This window comes from Rutilus rutilus (assembly GCF_951802725.1).
Source record: "Rutilus rutilus genome assembly, chromosome: 20".
In the NCBI taxonomy this organism is placed as follows: domain Eukaryota; kingdom Metazoa; phylum Chordata; class Actinopteri; order Cypriniformes; family Leuciscidae; genus Rutilus; species Rutilus rutilus.
In genome coordinates, this window is record NC_140225.1 from 2895165 (window position 1) to 2916075 (window position 20911).

The 20911-nt window shown below is 38.5% G+C and overlaps 3 protein-coding genes across 10 annotated transcripts in view; 2 read left to right on the top strand and 1 right to left on the bottom strand.

The window, feature by feature from the left end:
• The window catches only part of LOC311279652 (signal-induced proliferation-associated 1-like protein 2), a 143442-nt gene extending 142244 nt beyond the window's left edge, over positions 1-1198 (bottom strand). For all 8 annotated transcript variants that reach the window (XR_014625573.1, XM_084391284.1, XM_084391281.1 and 5 more), the window contains exon 1: positions 1037-1198. The gene's annotated coding sequence lies outside the window, so the exon portion shown is untranslated. The remainder of the gene's footprint in view (positions 1-1036) is intronic.
• Positions 1199-6041: 4843 nt separating this feature from the next.
• On the top strand, positions 6042-10084 carry map10 (microtubule associated protein 10). Its single transcript, XM_084390955.1, has 2 exons — positions 6042-7032; positions 8402-10084. Exons 1-2 carry the CDS (start codon positions 6165-6167, stop codon positions 9829-9831), a joined length of 2298 nt encoding a protein of 765 aa, XP_084247081.1. The 5' UTR covers positions 6042-6164; the 3' UTR covers positions 9832-10084.
• An 854-nt stretch (positions 10085-10938) lies between these two features.
• On the top strand, positions 10939-20911 carry ntpcr (nucleoside-triphosphatase, cancer-related). The gene is made up of 5 exons (XM_084390956.1): positions 10939-11078; positions 12645-12807; positions 12881-12977; positions 16638-16838; positions 20471-20911. Exons 1-5 carry the CDS (start codon positions 11045-11047, stop codon positions 20537-20539), a joined length of 564 nt encoding a protein of 187 aa, XP_084247082.1. The 5' UTR covers positions 10939-11044; the 3' UTR covers positions 20540-20911.

The window sequence follows — 20911 nt, forward strand, 5'->3', positions numbered from 1 at the left end:
CCAGTATTCCCTCCTACAATGGAAGTCATAACTGTCTGGTTACCAACATTCTTCAAAATATCTTTTTAGTTCAACAGAAGAAAGAAACTCAAACAGGTTTGGAACAAAGTGAGTAAATGATGACATCATTTTCATTTTTGGGTGAACTATATTTCTTTAACATGTACTTTTTTGTTACGGCAAAGCCTAAGGCAGGGGTTTTTAATATATGATACCAAAGACCCACAAATATGATCATCCTTGTGCGAGTGTTATTCAAAAATCTATAAATATACTCAAATATCATCTCATATCAAGTAGTATACGATCTGTCATTTGTCACTCAAGCACTATACATAAAAACTGCCATTAAATCATCTTAAAACTCCTAATTCTGATTAATGGATTGGTAATATGTGGTACAGATAATCACTTCAATAAAGAAAATTTGACAATCCCATCATCATGTAACTGGATTGTTGATCCATAAGAACATTCAAGAGCCCTCTAGTGGATTTCTGACAGCCTGTGTTTAAAATCAACTTTATTTTGACTGCCTTTGTGTTATTTAAAGCGCAGTCCCTGGGCTGCATTTGAACCTGATAACTCCACAGTCCATGATAAAGACAATAACTGCACAAAATGACAAAGTGCATCTGTCTAATACATGCATATATGTGTGATATCTTCACCTGAGTTCTCAATATTGTTTCAAGGACGCGCATAATAGACAACAATGAAAAACCTCCCAAACAGTAGGACTTTTTAAATACCTAATTAGCTGTCAATCAAACATCATCATTTCTGGGCATCATTACCGTTGACAACAAGGAACGCGCCCAAAACGACCAAACCTGCAACACGCGACTATGACGCCTAGGTAGGCAGCTCACTAGGCTGTAAGTCACAAAATAAGGGTTTATATCACCAGAACTGAAACTTGTTTACTGAACTAAAAGAAACTCAATCACTGTAGTTTTTCAACGGACGCTATTCTTACAAAAATCACAACACGATACGTCAGTAAGTGAGTAGTAACGGCACAAGTGGACCTTACCTTCAGCATTCCGAGTTAAAGAAAGTCCCATGATGTGCAGGTGAACGCCACTCTAATTCCTTTACAATAGAAAGCCAGTGATTTGATCATATTCCATACAGAAACACTTGTATGTTGTCGGAGCAGCTGCTATCTTCATCCTCCACTCACTCTATCCAAAATACTGCCGTTTGCTCGGATCGCGTGAAGCCGGTCTGTGGCCACGCCCCCCGCGACAGCTGATTGGTCGAGCTGTTGCCAAACTCCGCCCACGCACTTGTTCACAAGAGTGGGCAAGAATATACCATGGTAAATAGACTTTTCAGTGAAGGTATTTTAGGTAACTTTATAGTTTTCACACCGGGTCATTTAAAATGATGTTGTTTGCCGTGTGGGTATTTAAGAATGAAATATTCTTGGGTTTCAGTTTAATAACAACTATGAACTGAACCTGGAGTAATAGTGGCCCCAACTGGAAGACTGAGGCAAAATCTTCTTTACAGATTCTCTTACAGTTTTTTTTACAATCACTTTGTTACTATATTCAGAACCTTGATGTCATTTTTCACAACTCTGGACACAAAACTCACAACCATTTTTCAGAACTCTAACCCTTTTCTCAATTGCTTGGATACAATACACATAAAACTTAGATCATTTGTTCATTCAACAAAAATCACCTGTTCAATATGACACGACTTAACATCGAAGTACTATTTCAAAAGGCAATTCACACATTACATTTCAAATGAGTGACTATTCATTTCCTTACAATGATCTAACTATCAATTGATACAACTGCTCAAAATGATGAGTAACTGGTGCATTAATTTTACAGTTTTTCTCGATTGTTTACACGCATTTTCTGAAAGCATGCCTCATATTCTCATAACTCTACACACAAATCAAAACACACACACACAATGGGCAAAACCCCTCAATTCTCCTGCAAAATGAAACTTTACATTCAAAACAATGTTATTTCTTCTCAAAATGGTATTTTGTTTTCAAATGACACACACAAACCATCATATGAATAGACATTTATAAGAACCAGTTGAACACTGATGTGCTCAATGTAAAACACTATGATGAATGTAAAACACTTCTTCTCCATTCATCATAATGACTTAGGCCTTTTTTTTTTTGTTCAGTGTTACAATTACCACAGACAGTACATACATAAGTGTGTTGTAAAATATTTGAGAATATTGTTTTTATACTCAGAACACACAAATACACGGTAACAAATATATTTTATTTTTCCCACAAAAACAATGTACACAGTGTATATCCCAACCAACACAAAGTTGTACATACAGTGGTCTACATACAAAACAACAGAAGAATTGACTGTATACAGTTACAGTAAAAAAAAAAAAAAAAATCCAGTGTTGGCATCCATTGCTCATTGAAGAGCTCACCTGTTGAAGAGCTCACCTGTTGCCCTTTTATGATAAAGCTCTGATTGCTAACTGTAAAACTGTGTGTCGGGTGTTTGCCCATGTGATGAGTCAGTGTGCATATTTGAATGGCAGTGTGTTCCTTGTGAAAACAAGAGATTTTCTGCAGGAAAATTGTGCCAAAAGCAGAGAATTGTGTGTAGTGTTTTGAAAAAAGTGTGTCTTAGAACTGCAGTTTGAGTGTAAAGCAGGAATTGTGCTTGTAGTTTAGCAGGATTGGTTCAGGGGGTTGGTGCATGAGTTACATGTTGTGGTCATTGTGTCTCAAGTACCAGTATTTGTGTGTAAACAATTGAGAAAAACTGTAATGCATAGTTGTATGGAAACAGACAAATCTTCCATGTTTAAATCATGAAAGTTTCAAGATAACGAGATTCATTGTCACCAATTAGCGTCGAGCATGAACCAATTAGACTACAATATCCATGGATGTAGCCTAATATTTTATCATAATGCTTCATCAGACACTGTGTCTATGGTCCCAAATACTGTACCACCTTTTCAGACTTGACAGTACTGCACTGTATAGATGCAGGCCCTTGTAATTGCTTGTCCAATTCTGCCAACTCGTTACCCCCTCGTGTATTTACCCCCATACCCCCTCGTGTATTTACCCCCATACTCTCCCTTCCTTAACCCGATTGAGGAATTTTTCTCCGCATGGAGATGGAAGGTTCATGATTGGCACCCTCATGAACAAGTCACTCTTCTCCAGGCCATGGATGACGCCTGACATCACAGCAGACCAGTGTCAGGCCTGGATTCGCCATGCCCGCAGGTTTTTTCCAAGATGTTTGGCTAATGAAAACATCCATTGTGATGTACATGAGAACCTGTGGCCAAATACACAACACAGAGTTGATGACAATGTAGAAGTACAGTAATCACTCCTGTTTTGTTTCTTACAGTACAAGCAAGCAAGTTGAGGAACACTGCATTTGATGTTTTACAGTACTGTCTTTTCTTTTCTATTTCATAGCTAATTATTTTTGCTTTGATTCAAATAAACCTATGTTGTGATTGTACTGTAGTGTTTTGCATCAATATATTACAAACTTTGTTCAATGATTCCACTGTGTCTGTAGTATTCTCTCTACTACTGCAGTACTTTTACAGAGATGTATTTACTATACCATAATGAAACCTGTATCACCTATTTTGTTCTACAAATATTTAATGATTGTACGAACAATGACACAGTGAAACTATCGGTTGCTTGTGTGTGGGTGATCTATAGTTATGTTTCAATGGTGTATTTCACAGTAAATTAGTTTTTTGAACCAATGATTGTGCAAGTGCAAAGATTTCTTTAAAGACGTGAATGCACAATGCAATGTTTTGAACATTAGACAGCCTGTGTTACAAGTGATAACCGTTTTGAGTTTTGTGTCTAGAGTTTTGAAAAATGACATCAAGGTTCTGAAAATAGTAGCAAAGTGATTGTAAAAAACTGTATTTGTCTTAAAAACAAATTAGGATTTTGAAACAAACCAGATTGAGAGTATAATGCTTGAATTCATTTATAGTAGGCCTACCAGTCAAAAGTTTGGAAACATTACTATTTTTTACATACAACACATAAACATTACTTTACAGTTTTTCTCGATTGTTTACACACATTTTCTGGTACCTGAGACACAATGACCACAACATGTAACTCATTCACCAACCACTTGAACCAATCCTGCTAAACTACAAGCACAATTCCTGCTTTACACTCAAATTGCAGTTCTAAAACACACTTTTTTCAAAACACTACACACAATTCTCTGCTTTTGGCACAATTTTCATGCAGAAAATCTCTTGTTTTCACAAGGAACACACTGTCATTCAAATATGCACACTGACTCATCGCATGGGCAAACACCCATCACACAGTTTTACAATTAGCAATCAGAGCTTTAGCATAAAAGGGCAACAGGTCAGCTCTTCAATGGAGCAATGGATGCTAACATTGGATTTTTTTTTTTTATTACTGTAACTGTATACAGTAAATTCTTCTGTTGTTTTGTATGTAGACCACTGTATGTCCTACTTTGTGTTGGTTGGGATGTACACTGTGTACATTGTTTTTGTGGGAAAAATAAAATATATTTGTTACCGTGTATTTGTGTGTTCTGAGTATAAAAACAATATTCTCAGATATTTTACAACACACTTCTGTATGTACTGTCTGTAGTAAGTGTAACACTGAACAAAAAAAGGCCTAAGTCATTATGATGAATGGAGAAGAAGTGTTTTCCATTCATCATAGTGTTTTACATTGAGCACATCAGTGTTCAACTGGTTCTTATAAATGTCTATTCATATGATGGTTTGTGTGTGTCATTTGAAAACAAAATACCATTTTGAGAAGAAATAACATTGTTTTGAATGTAAAGTTTAATTTTGCAGGAGAATTGAGGGGTTTTGCCCATTGTGTATGTGTTTTTTTATTTGTGTGTAGAGTTATGAGAATATGAGGCATGCTTTCAGAAAATGTGTTTAAACAATCGAGAAAAACTGTAATTATTTCTAAAGGATCATGTGACACTGAAGACTGGAGTAATGATGCTGAAAATTCAGCTTTGATCACAGGAATACATTATATTTTTAAAGTATTTTAAAATAGAAAACCATTATTTCACAATATTACTGTTTTGTTTGTGTGTGTGTGTGTGTGTGTGTGTGTGTGTGTGTGTGTGTGTGTGTGTGTGTGTGTGTGTGTGTGTGTGTGTGTGTGTTGTAAAGGTAACTTCATGACATGTTTTAGTGCACTTTTAAAGAATTGTCTATTTAATAATTAGACTAACAGTATTTTTCACCTTATATTAAAATGCAAAGAAAAAGACTAAATAAATAACTATTCACACTGACCACAGGTTCATGTGTATATAATGCAATACTTTTGATGCAATATTGTTAATAATGAATGGAACATTTCTATTGGTGTTGTTCTGTGGTTGTTAATAATAATAATAATAAGAAGAAGAAGAAGAAGAAGAAGAAGAAGAAGAAGAAGAAGAAGAAGAAGAAGAAGAAGAAGAAGAAGAAGAAGAAGAAGAAGAAGAAGAAGAAGAAGGAGAAGGAGAAGGAGAAGAAGAATACATATCAATATTATAAATAATATTAAAAATACATTTTATTGTTATTATTATTATTAATACATTTATTATTATTATTACTGTAACAACCACAGAACAATAGAAATGTCCCATTCATTATCAACACGTTACCAAGTGTACGTACCAATGTGTAAATTATGCAAACCATTAAATAAGGAAATAATAATTTAGGTATCAGAGTATAAAAAAGAAAATAAGTAGGCCTAGAACAGATTTCCACTTATCTATCAGTAGTATTATACTTAGTAATAATATATAGGCTTTAATAGCATTTTACTTTTGAACAAAACACTATAATATAATATAATATAATATAATATAATATAATATAATATAATATAATATAATATAATATAATATAATATAATATAATATAATATAATATAATACTGCTTAAAAATCAACTACATCTCCCAGAATCCCACGGTGCCAGTGACGTGTCAATCCTGAGACTATGTCGTTGCTAGGCGATGCGACGCTCTCAAACTCACACACTCACTTCCTGGTGGCGTTTCATCTCCGTTATAGATAATCTTGTGCTTTAAAATGATTGTTTATATGTAAATGCGTATATGAAGGAGCATGTCATCAACGCTAGAAACTCTCTTCTCATTAGAACTGGTGATCGATTACGTCCGCGTCGATGGATCACGTGGCAATATTTTGGATCTTGCAGTGGGAGTCCGCTTGTTAGATTTCCCCACACTTCTCATATACCAATCACGACAAGAGGATTTCACATCTAAATCGGGCTATACTTCCCTGTGCGTATCACCTGAGGCTTTATCTCAACCCGACGATGGAGACACTCGGAAGTATCCCTTCCATAAAGGCAAATCCTGTCTTTTTAAGATGAATTTGCACTCGTTACACACCCATCTCCTAAACACCCCTCTCTACGCAATGGTATTGGATGTAAAAGATGAGATTCCCAAACTTATAGGAAGCTCCTTGATATCCCTGGCTAAAGTGATGGAGAGAATTAAACTGGATGTGGGTAAACATGGCACTGGCACTCCGAGCGCTCATGGAGAGAGACTGTTCACCCCAATCTGCAATCTGATGGGAAACAGCATCGGTGCCATTTCTCTGGCTTATAAGATTGCAAGTCTAGGAGTGAATTTAATCCCTCATATCCCAGATAACAGAGTCTATGAAGTCGGCCTGACCCATGGAAAAGTAAAAGAACTCACGTCAGTGCATGCAGAGTGTAAAAGTGTGGTGTACACTGGAAAAAATGAGATGTCTGAGAACAGTCCTGGTAATGTTCTCTCACAAAATGGATGGTCAGCTGATAGAGTGATATCAGAAGACAAGCAGCCAGGGCTTCCAGCGTTCACTCAGACTGAACAGAGCGTCTCGTGGTCTGAAGAAGCACAAGAACACACCACTTTCTGTCCTCCACCCCTGTTTTACAGCTCCGGCCTGAAGAACCAACAGGAGAGGACAAGTAGGATGTTTAGCTTACAGTGTCATATTTTATAAATGGATTTCTAAAGGCTCTAAATGATCAATATTATTAAGGCCTGGTTTCACAGACAGAGACAGGGTTTCGATTAAGCCAACATGTTCATACTGGTGTGAATCATGAGGCAAAACAATGGCACTGACACATTTTAAGATATGTTGCTTTCAGTTAAAACATCAATGGATTTCTAAAGGCTCTAAATTATCAATATTATTAAGGCCTGGTTTCACAAACAGGGTTTAGATTAGGCCTTAGTTCAATTCAAGTAGCTTTTATAAATGTGTCTTAGAAAAAACATGTTCATACTGGTGTGAATCATGAGGCAAAACAATGGCACTGACTCATTTTAAGATATGTTGCTTTCAGTTAAAACAGCATCAAACATGCATTTTAGTCCAGGACTGGGTTCATAGGGTTAGTTCACCCAAAAAAATGAAAATTATCCCATCATTTACTCATCCTAAAGCCATATGACTTTCTTCTTTCAGAGACACAATCAGAGTTGTATTAAAAAATATCCTGGCTCTCCCCAGCTTTATAATGGGAGTGATTGGTACCTTAGATTTTGAAGCCCAAAAAAGCACATCCATCCATCATAAAAGTAATCCATACGACCCCTCCAGGGTCAGAGGTCACTCTTCCGCCGGAACTAGACTTGTGTACGGTCGTTACCAGAAGCCAGTGATTATAGTTTATAAAGTATATTTTTCTTAGAAAAACGCTTCAGAAGGTCTTTATTAAAACCCTGGAGTCGGATGGATTACTTTTATGATGGATGATGTGGTTTTTGGGCCTCAAACACTCTATTTACTCCCATTATAAAGCTAGGAAGAGCCAGGATATTTTTAATATAACTCTGATTGTGTTCGACTGAAAGAAGAAAGTAATTTACACTTAGGATGGCTTGAGGGTGAGTAAATGATGGGATAATTTTCAACTAACCCTTTAAGCCTTGCCAAAACTTTGCTGAAAAGCCTGTTTTATATAATCTCTGATTGATAGCTCATACTTTTAAGCAAGTAAAAGCATTTTAGTATGTGTCCATCAACACCGTGAGTCAGTGATGACTGATAGTTATATGCATTTTATGTAAGTAGTCTGCTATACTGTTATAAAATCTGATTGATTTACATTAGCTTCAGAATTTCATCTTACTTTTTGTCCATATAAATATCAGCATCTGCACCAAAGTGCATATTTTTGCTCAGTTTGGTTCCTTTTCCTCCTCGAGTATGAGTGCCATTTTTCACTATATCATACTAAATGAGCCATAAAAGCATGATGTTTCAAATATGATGCAAAACATCAAATCAAATATGCAATCTGTTCTGACTGTTATTTCATATGTCAGGCTTTACAGGGTTACATGCAGCAATGGAGAGTCTTAATCTAGAGGATCCAGAAGATGGAAATAATGAAGAATCATCTGTCATGCATGATGTTCCAGAGATAACATCTGCAAATGTGGAAAGATTGAGCAAGCCAGCTTTAACTCCAGGATCACAGCATAAAGAGACGGATTCAGCTCCACTTGGGAACGTTATCAGGCAGTTACCGCTGCTGAATGCTTTATTAGTTGAACTGTCACAGCTTCACGGTGAGATGCCACACCAGCAGCCGTTATCCATCCATCCTAACCTGGCGTGGCTGTACACATCAGATCCGTCAGCATCTGAGTATCAGAAAACTATCAAAGCTAGTCCTAAACAGAGACCTGGACAATGCAAGATCAAATCAGTGAAGAGTGCAAGTGGTGCAAAGAAAAATGAAGAAAAGTTGCAACCTAAGAGGACGCTTAAATATGGCTTGACGAACACTTTTCGTCTCAGACTCAAGCTGGTCAAACCAGGTCTTACCAAACGGCACGAATGCATCGAATACCAGAACATAAAACAGGACCAAAGACAGGCGTCATCTGACCGTGTTCGTAAGTCAGTTTACAGAGGTGTCAATATGGATGAAACTACATTAGTTAGCAGTTTTGAAATGGATCCAACACCAGTTAAAACAGCATCAAAATCACAAACAAGACCCAGTTCAAATGAAAGTAATGTTGCATCCTTCACAGAGTCGACTTTGACTGAGAAACACAAAAAAGTTGGAGTTCATATTCCAAGTGCGCTCAGTCAGTATTCAGACCGCAGTGACATCCGTCCAAACTCAGATTTGAACAATCCTGGCGTCCAGAGCTTTAAAGAAAGCATCAGGGAAGATAGTGGAGCGAGCAGCCGTCCTCACAGGTCAAGCCTGAGCGATGAAGAGTATCAGGACGACTTCACCAGCCTCAACACAACCGACGGATACTCGCCTGACCCGCTTAGCAGTCCAGAACCAAACCGGCGTAAAACAAACAGCGCTTCCAGTGCTTCCAGTGCTTCTGGTCACAATAAAGGTCTTCCGGTTCCTGTCAAAACGGAGAAATCTCCTCAACGTTCAGTCAAAGGCACACATGTCATCCGCCCGCGTGTGCAGACCTCGGCTCTGAGTCTGTCTTCAGACGACAGTGAGGATGAGTTCGTGTCCTCTAGCGTTAGACGACGAAGATCTCACACTTCATCTGTCCGGAGGAAATCCCAGAGCTTTGACAGTGACTCTGGCGAGAAGAGCAGGACTTTTAGCCGGGAGTCAAAGGACTCGGATTTGCCTGCTAATAACCCTGTGCTGAAGTCCAGTTCAGGCGCTGAAGAGGAACGGGACAGACTGGGCTCTCTGGGACTGGACAAGAACTGCCATCACGTTTCAGAACTGGTCTTCAACAAACTTCCAGGATATACACTGTGATTAGACCGTGTTGATCTGATATATTCCAAGAGGAAAAGAGTTAACACCAGAAACCAGCAAATGTCTTCTTTATATTAGTTCAATTCAATATGAATAATATGTTTTTTACATGCATAGACATTCATTCATTGGCACAGTTATTTGTGTGTTCAAATACAGCTTCAGTAAATATTTAATGGTTTTATTATTAATTCATATATTTGTAATTGTGAGAAACCAATTTTTACAGCAATAAACACAGTTGTTGTTTCTAAAGCAGAACCTTGAATATATTAGTAAATGATTAATGAACCAATGTAAAGTCATTTAATATGGATAAAATGGGAATGCGGATTATATTGAATCAATATTTGTTTTAAATGAGATGCTTCATGCTTTTTATGCAAAAACGATGCCAATAAATAGATTGATAAATATTAGTGCTATCAAATCGATTAATCGCATCTAGCATAAAAGTTTGTCTTATTATAATATATATATATATATATATATATGGTATGTATATACAGTATATGTATATATGTGTGTGTGTGTGGATGTGAGTGAAATACAAAACAAATTAATGAAAAAAACAACAACAAAAAACACACATTTCAAGTTGTTACAGCCTGAAAGTGGGTGCAACCGAATCTGGCCTGTGATGTCAATATGTGGGAAATAATAAAATAGTATTATTTCTTAGTTATTGCCACAACACCATCTCCACATTCTCTACTGTTTAACTTGAAATAAAATAGTAATTTTAAATTAAAGTTATTGGTTTTTGTGTTGGGTTTTTTAACAGCATGAATTTAAAAAAAATAAAGTACAAAAAGTGCAGATAATCAGACGAAACTTTAAATTAATATAGTATTAAATCCTATAAATAGTATTATTACAATTTATTATTTCTAGTTTCTGCTTTTCCTTCAAACCTCTTTGAGAATAAATTCTTGCAGAGTAAAATAAATCGGGGTTTTTTTCTCTCATGAAAATAGCAGATGATTTAATGTTCCTCGTGGTGAAGGAATACATTCTTGCACAATTAACTTGCACAAGACACATTATTCCTTATTTATAAACTTACTTGAGTCGCTCGAGCGCGTGACTCCTCTGCGCCTGCGTCATAACTCTGCTCCCGGAAGTAGCAGTAATAAGTGTGTGGGATCCATGGTGGGATCAGAGGTGGGATCCTGACCTGAACCTGAACTATAGCAGCAAGAATCATCTGTGAATGATGAAGCACGTGTTCCTGACTGGCGTTCCCGGTAAAATGCATCAGAAATTTACCAAGTAAACACAAAAAAGCCATGCATCTTGTTCTGCGTGCCATGGACCTATAAATAAACGCGAATATAATTCGCGTTTACACTTTAAAGAAAGTTAAGTTCTTTAAGCATTTACACTTAAAGAAAGTATAGACGACATGCTTTTAGAGATAAGGACTCGTTTCCATGTTGTTAAATATTATTAATGTACTATTAATTGTAGAATAATAAACTTAACACATCAACAGCCCTCTGAGCTTTGAAAGAATGACCACAGTACAGTAATGATATCAGGTGGCATATGTACTACTTTAATATGCAAATTAATTATATTAATCAATTTAATATGTGTTACAGGGACTGTAAGCAGTTAAAAAACTTAGCAGTAAATGAGAGAGAGAGAGGTTGCTTAAAATATCCTCTTTGTTGTCTTTTAATAGACATTGTACTTCAGAGTCATTAAGACAAACAGTTTTCATTAATACGTTGAAATAAATAATACATATAGATACTTAAATTAAATCACAATTAATTATATTGATATTAATCAATCACGGTATTCTGACCACTAACTCAAGCAACCAATTTCATACATTATTGTGCTAGAATATCACTTCACAGCATTTTCCTTCTTACATGAAATAATTTTAAATTGGCATTTCATCAATCAATTAATATGTGCATGTATTAATTTATCTGTTAAATAGCCATGTGGCAAGATAATTTATTTAAGTAAATTTAGCATTCTCTCGCAGATGTTTTGCATACTACCCCTGCATACATGCTCACAAAATAGTTGCGTTCCCCCAAAAAACGTTGTGTTTGCTCGCAAAACCTGTTCATTGCAAGTTAATGCAAAGTTTCTCGGTGGAAGACAAAACTTATGTGAGATGAGAGAACGCGAAAGCATTGCCAAATCATTTCCCCCCCCCATCTCATTTTTTTTCCCTTCACCATATCTCTTTAGGAGCTCTGTAATTTACAGTCAGACATAGGGGTGTAACAATATGTATCGTGGATAGTTCATCCAAAATAAAAATTACTGTGTGAAAAATAAATAAAAATCAAGTTTTCAGAGTTTTAGTGTCTAACTATGTTAAACTACTATAAATAATGTATAACAATCCAAATTCAATTGGAGGAATATTTGTGGGTCCTGATAATGCCAAATGTCTGATGTTACCAGTAAAAAGTGGCCTACATTATTTTAAATATAATTAGTCAGTGACAGAGTGCAAGCATATTCATCTAAAATAATTCTGTATTTTCAGCTTCAGAATCATGAGTATTGTTATTCTGGTGTCTCTATTGTCCTGTGCTTTGGGTTTCCAGCACCAAGTCCAAGCCTAATCATTTACACACACAATGTAAAATCATTTTTGCTAACCTTTTATCATATGTCTTGGAGTATCGCAATAATATCATATCGTGAGTTCAGTATCGTGATATGTATCGAATCGTGACGTGAGGGTATCGTTACACCCCTAGTCAGACGTCATTATCACCAAATAAAACCATTCAAGGTGAGAGCAAATTACCCCACAATGAAGTGTTTTTCTCCACCAGGTGTGGGTAAGACGACTCTGGTGAAGAGTGTGTGTGAGGCTGTGGTCTCCGCCGGGGTCTCTGTCAGTGGGTTCTACACAGAGGAGGTCCGAGAGAGAGGCAGGAGAGTGGGCTTTGATGTGGTCACGCTCACAGGTGATCGAGGACGTCTGTCCAGGCTCAGGTATCGTCTCTCCATCAATCAGACGCTTTTAGTGCTGTTGTCGTCCACTAACACACTCTCTGTTTGATCCCAGCTCTGAATCCGGCGCAGGTGGACGTGAACACAGGGTCGGACAGTACGTGGTCGATCTTCAGTCGTTTGAGAGTCTCGCACTCCCTCTTTTCAGAAACGTATGTATGGATGGATGATATAAACAACCTACAGTAAATACATACTAAAATATAATGGATTTTCTTATCTAAATTGATGTATGATATACAGAATATTGGGGGGGAAATGAGGAAAAGCCTAAATTCAATCTGTTCATCATATAAAGCGATCGAGTCTCGTCAGAAAATTTGGACTGAAGCGCTTAATTCATATGGATTAGTTTTACGATCTCTTTATGAACTTTTTGAAGCGTCAAAGTGGTAGTTGCGTAGCTGTCAATGGAGGGACAGAAAGCTCTCAGAATTCATCAAAAAGATCTTCATTTGTGTTTCGAAGATGAACGAAAGTCTTACAGGTTTGGAACGACATGAGGGAGAGTAAGTAATGACAGAATTTTAATTATTGGGTGAACTGTCCCTTTAAGAGACTGAGCGTCAGTGGGCGGGGCCTATGGTGCAATGATGTATAACTATTCGTTGATGTCTTGCTCATATGCAAATGTATTTGCCCATGTGACATCACAGATCCCACAATATCTACACAAGCCATTTTTATAGCTTGATTAAAGGTGCAGTGTGTGAATTTTAGCGACATCTAGAATTGCAACCAACGGCTCACCCCTCCCTTCCGAAGAAGCTACAGTGGCCAAAACAAAACAAACATGTCGTCGTCTGAGACAGCAGAGTAGCCGGTCAAGCAACAAGGTTTCTTAACAAAGAAAAAAATAAGAAAATTTGGCCACTGACAGATAACATGGGAAATGTAAGCCAAGAGTGTGTACCATTGTCACTGTTTCTGTACCACAGAAAGTGCTAAAGTTGGACTAACTTACCTGTCCAGCAGAAAACAGGCAACTTCGCTGTCGTTTTTAAAATAAAAAAAATCCTGCTTCAACATCTTCCATCTGGAAAAAGCCCCACCGATGTTAATACGGGATTTATGCCGTCGTATGTCCCGACTTCGCCTGGCTGCATCGTGTTTTCTCTTCTTTGCCGATGAAGATTGCCGCTTTGTCGGTTCTTGTGCAAAATGATACGTGTGATCCTCCACTTGTTCAAATTTTACTACTTACAATCGTACTTCGTTACTACTACTTCTTCGTGCGTATTCAACGTAGTGACGGTGTAAGTTGCCTCTAAAAACACCAATGAAGAAGAAGCACGTTTGTCCGTTTAGGGCTACTGTAGAAGCATGGCGGCGCAAAATGACGACTTAAAGGGTAACTAAACCCCTGGTCAGAGCCTGACTCCACCCACTGGCAATATTTGAAAAATGCTGGAAAAGTGGCCAGAGCCCAGCGGAGGGGGGGCGTGCATCTGAGACGCGTCTCTCTGTAGGCAAGGGCGTGGTTAGCTGGTACCCTCTGATGTCAGAGGGCACCAACTTTCAATAAGAAAATTCAACTGCAGTAGCCACCGTTCAGCCTGAAGAGGGCAGCACTCAGACGTTTTTACACCATATTTTTGCCTCAATAAACCCCTAATTACTATTATTACTATACTTTGTGGCCTTAAAACAGATAAACCTGACACTCTTAAAGGTGCTCTAAGCGATGTTGGGTGACGTCACTTCTTGTTGACGTTCGAAGTATTGTCAAACAAAACGGAGGCTAGCTCGACCCTCCCTCCTCCTCATCCCGTCCCCTCCCCCTCCCTTCCGTGCTTCCTGAAACAGTCATGAACCATTTAGAAAAACCAAACTGGATTTACCCTCCTGTCCAGCAAAAACAGAGCCAGCTGAATGTCGGATTGGAAGCCCTTCTGCCGGCAGAGTTCTCGCCACCTTTTGAACGCTTTTCCGATGTAAATTCGGGACTTCGCGCATTCCTTCTCATTTTCCCTCTTCTTTGTAATTTGTTCATCGGAACGTCGTCTTTGGTCGTGTGTCGGCCATATCAAAATTCTCAAGAATATACATTTTTTAACGTTAGTCGTTGTCGTTGTCTAGGACATCTCTCCTCTAGCTAACTTCCCTCTTCATGCTTCTCTCTCCTCCACACCCCCCTTCATGTGCACACGCACTAACCCCCCACCCCCAAATCATTCTTGTCGGTTATTGGCTGGAACACTGTTTGTTATGTTTCGTGGTCCAGGCTGGGCCAGTTTGTTTTTGTTGCCGTTTGTGGAGCCTAGGCTGTCTACAGAGACCGTGTTTTTTACAGTGTGTTCAGGGGACAGGCAGCTAGCGGATAGTGAGGAGATGTTTACTGGATGTGACAAAAAATGTTTGGCATAAAAAAACGTGTGACATCGCTTAGAGCACCTTTAACATGTAAGGTGACCCGTGGTGTGTGTAGATAGAAATGGTTCATTCTAAGGTATTAAAAACATAACGTTTCATTTTGTAAGGTCTTTATACACCACTCAAAACATAGTTATGTATATTATAATGGATTTCTGAAAATAGATACTCATAAATTTTACACATTGCACCTTTAAATAAATGGTTTGTCTATAGTGAGGAGGATGTTTTAAGCTATTAAACTGGCAGGATGTTTTAATGGTGCAAAGACCTATAATATGTCAATAGATCAAGGCAAATTTGATCTTATTCTTCCGGTGAAATCTTATTCACTGGAAATTTTGCAGCACTCAGTCATTTCAGGTTTGAACTTCCTTATCTTCACCACTTTGCTACCATCATACACACATATTTCATCTGTCTGTGAGCCATAGTCATGCATTCCTGACTGACACATTTAGTGTGTCTGGAGCCAGAGCCTTCATGTTCATCATCTTTGCTAGTTAGCGTAGGATGCGCCGTGTACGAGACCTGAAACCTTTGAATGAACTTTAATGTTATTTGAGGATCATTAAAGGGATATTTCACACAAAAATGAAAATTCTCTCATTAATTTCTCACTCTCATGTCGTTCCAAACCCGTAAGACTTTTGTTCATCATCGGAAACACAAATGAAGATCTTTTTGATCTCTAACATGAAAGTTGATGAATGTTTATATGTGAATAAAATCCTAAATTCAATCTGTTCATCATATAAAGTGATCGTGTCTCTTCAGAAAATTTGGATTGAACCGCTCAATTCATACGGATTTGTTTTACGATCTCTTTATGAACTTTTGAAGCATCAAAGTGGTAGTTGCGTAGCTGTCAATGGACGGACAGAAAGCTCTCAATTTCATCAAAAATATCTTCATTTGTGTTCTGAAAATGAATGAAAGTCTTGAATAATTAATAGCAGAATTAAAAAATTTTGGGTGAACTATCCCTTTAACTTCTATTTTATTTCAAGTAACGAAAATGGTTTAGTTTTAGTTCATTATAATAACCCTGATGCATTTGACGTACAACCACCAGTTATCAACACCAGAAATGGTATGACTAAAAGAATAATTCTGGCATCGATGCATATTAATACGAACTTAAAGATGTAATTGTGAAAGTGTGAATGACATTTGAGAGTTGTGGAGGAGGGGAACATCATCACACAATAATAAATTCATTTTATGATCATATTAAATGCTTTTCTGTCATTTTTTGGAGCTTGGCGGCCACAGGTCACAGTCTGCTTTTGTGTTTCATAAAAGTAAGAAAATCATACGGGTTCGGAACAACATAAGGGTGATTACTAAATAAGTAACACTGTAAAACGGCATGCAGAAAGTTTGTAAAACATGTTTAGATTTGAGTTACTTCATTATCTGGTGTTCTTATCAAACAGATGTGTGAGGGAAGCAAGAAGGTGTTTGTCATCGATGAGATCGGAAAGATGGAGCTGTTCAGCCAAGCGTTTATCCGTGCGGTGAGACAGACTCTGGACGCCTCCAGCTGTTCAATCCTGGGCACCATCCCTGTTCCTAAAGGAAAACCTCTCGCGCTGGTGGAGGAAGTGCGCAGCCGACAGGACGTCAAGATATTTATGGTAAAAAATGTGATTTACATCGCTGGAATTTTCCATGCAAACATCCTTGGCACCTTTCATTTACAGGCAACACTTAAACTTACTGTAGAGAGATACTGCAGATGGAAACTTTTTTTAGTTTGTTCTTATCCTTTTCCTACTTCAAAGAATTTATATCACCCTATAATACAGTCATAAACATATTTAGGCCTAAATTTAGAATTTAAGTATTTGTTTTGCATGTAAAATGTTCATCCATTTGGATTACACTGTTTTAAAGGGTCATGAAACCCTAAACCAAATTTTCTGAGATTTTAACAGAGTGTGTGTGTGTGTGTTGACACCATTGAAGACAATGTTAGCATCTGTTAGATTTAATAGTAGAGGGAAAATGATTCAATTTTCATCTTCCGGGTTTAAAATCTTCATCGTGTCCGCGTCACAGGCTGTGATGTGGCAGAGCACTATAGTACTTTGATGACTCATCGGTGTCTCATAATTATTCATGTGACTGAGTTTTCTCATCAAATGAGAAGACACTTGCTCTTAATTATTCATTACACCACGTGGAACTTTCCAATGACAGACATGTCAAACTGATATCGCGTAGTAGATGAGAGAGGCAATGATGGGACGCGCGTTTGTTTTCGTGGTGCAAAAGTTCCAGTGCATCTTTCCCCGCGATGCTGCCAGGGCTAGACTCGGACTGCGGGCGGATGGTTGGCCATCAGCCACGGACACATCTAAACTGTGTGTGTAGCATCCATTTGGATAACACTGTTTTAACAAACAAACAAAAGTTACATAGTGGTATTTATTTGTTTGTTAAAACCGTGTAATCCAAATGGATGAAAATTTTACATGCAAAACAAATACCACTATGTAACTTTTGTTTTACATGCAAAACAACTGCTAGCGGGCCAAAGGTTATATAGTGGTATTTGTTTTGCATGTAAAATTTTCATCCATTTGGATTACAATGTTTTAACAAACAAACAAATACCACTATGTAACTTTTGGCCCACTAGCAGTTGAACAACAAAACTGCATGCATTTTGTGGAAGAATATGTTGGTTGTGCTTTGGCTCTGCGTGATCGTGCGGATGAATATGACCCTTCACAATAGATAGTGAACTCTGTTAGAGAGCTACATATGGCAGTTTATCTGTTCAATAAAACACCTTACTCAACAGGGCTGCGTTTCCCAAGAGCATCGTCAGCTGATCATAGAACAATTGCCACCAATGGTCTCTACGATCAACTTATGCTTACGATGCTTTTGGGAAAAACAGCCCTGTTGAGTCATAAAAACTGTTGAGTCACCTTTACAACATTTCAAGTCCCTCAGTTCTCGCCATCTCCAAATAGCCAAGCTAATGTTGATTCTTGTTTTATTACGAGCTCTGTCGTGTTGTTTTAGCCAGCAGACTCTCCTCTGGTCTGCGTTTGTTTTAAACGGGTGATTCCCCGGAGACTTCGCTGATCCATGTCAAACTTTTGTCGCTCGTTGTGACAAATAACCTCTGCCACTCCCACACCAGACACACACACACACACACACACACACTCGCACTCAACTAACGTCTGCCACACCGACACCAGACACACACACACACACACACACTCGCACTCAACTAACGTCTGCCACACCGACACCAGACACACACACACACACACACACACACACACACACACACTCACTCTCAACTAACCTCTGCCACACCGACACCAGACACACACACTCACACTCAAATAACCTCTGCCACTCCCACACCAGACACACACACACTCGCACTCAACTAACCTCTGCCACACCGACACCAGACACACACACACACACACACACACACACACACACACACACACACACACACACACACACACACACACACTCACTCAAATAACCTCTGCCACTCCTACACCAGACACACACACACTCAAATAACCTCTGCCACTCCCCCACACAGACACACACTCAACTAACCTCTGCCACTCCCACTCCCACACCAGACACACACACACACACACACACACTCACACTCTCACACTCAACTAACCTCTGCCACACCGACACCAGACACACACACTCACACTCAAATAACCTATGCCACTCCCACACCAGACACACACACACACACACACACACACACACACACACACACACTCAAATAACCTCTGCCACTCCCACACCAGACACACACACACTCAAATAACCTCTGCCACTCCCCCACACAGACACACACTCAACTAACCTCTGCCACTCCCACACCACCCACACACACTCAACTAACCTTTTCCACTCCCACACCACACACACACACACACACACACAGACACACACTGAACTAACCTCTGCCACTCCGACACCAGACACACACTCAACTAACCTTTTCCACTCCCACACCACACACACACACACACACACACAGACACACACTGAACTAACCTCTGCCACTCCGACACCACACACACACTGAACTAACCTCTGCCACTCCGACACCAGACACACACTCAACTAACCTCTGCCACTCCGACACCACACACACACACACACACTCAACTAACCTCTGCCACTCCGACACCAGACACGCGTCAAAGCATCCCGGGCAACTCTCACGGACATGACGAGACACGCACGGGTGAGTGACGTATGTACGCAATTTCCCGTGAAAACCATACCGACAGGTCTATAACGTAAACGCTTATAATAGGCTTACCATAGTGAATCAGAGTAAGACAAAAACACATTTTGGTAGAAGGATTGATAATGTATTGACTCGTTTAAATTTGAACCAAAAAGGTTATATAGTGTACCTTTAATATGATGCATATTTGCCAGTCATACATTAATGAAATTGTGAATTGTTTCACAAATTAAATGCGTAAATCTTTTCTTTTTTTTTAATTACCAAAAGTGCCATGCGCAAACTTCCCCAGAAGATATATTATGCACAAAAAGGGAAATGGAAGCGTGGCTACATTTGAGCGTTCATCTGTGAGTCATTGTCCAGTGTGTCTAGACCAGCATGTGATGAATCCAGGCGTCTGGAAACATACGCCGTGAACCAGTGCAGGTTTACATGATCTGATGCTTGATAACTCAGATTCCTTTACACTGCTTATTGTTTGGCCTGTGTGGAATCTGCGCCCACATCAACAGAAGCTCCACAGGACTCAAACTTGCATTGTTCACCAAATTCTATGCATTCCACAATTACTCGTTTATTTATTCAATATTCTTCGTAACGGCATATTGAAAGTGTTTTGAGAAATAAGTATTTAAAGGGGCTAAATGTAAGAATTTTCATGTATTAATCGCTTTTTTTTTTGCTAATGTGTGAACAGTTTGTAATGAATCTTAAAAATGTAATCTATATCATGAGATATAGGCTTTTCTAGTTATTAATCCACTAGAACTTGCTCTTTATGAACTTGCAAACTCTATGAAATTATGTTTAAAAAGTCTTATTAATCACAAACAACTTGGAAAAAGTCATGCAAACTTGAGCTGGGAACTTTCTGCAGTGGAGGTTTAACAAACAGTTCAGCCTTTATTTTCGCTCATTTCACAATTGCTCATCCTTTCCGTTCTCATTTTCTTCAGAAAATGTAATATTCCAGTTAAGTTGTGCTGTCTGTTTTTCCTCCCACAGGTCACAAAGGATAACAGAGACACGATCTTTGATGAAATTGTGTCTGCTGTACAAGAGTGCGTGAAGTAAAAGAGGAGGAACTGATAAACTACTGATAATATATTTCTCAAGTCATTTTCATTTCATTCAAGCGCTCCATTCTTTCAATATGGTGCAGTGCGTTAAATGCATGCATGCATTATATGTATTAACACGTCTCATAATGGATCGACCCCTGCATTATTGATTCGGGGCAAGCGCACTGGAGGAAGGGAGTGTGAGAGTCACGGAGACGAGATGATGCTCCTATGAACTCTCGTCAGGCCTTAAATGCTCTTCGACATCTTCAGATCCATAAAGAGGCCACTGAGGCGCCGACCTTTCCTCTCTCAGAGACGTGTACTTCCTGTATCTACATGTCCCATTAAACAGGAAAATAAATTCATATTTGAGTTGACAACA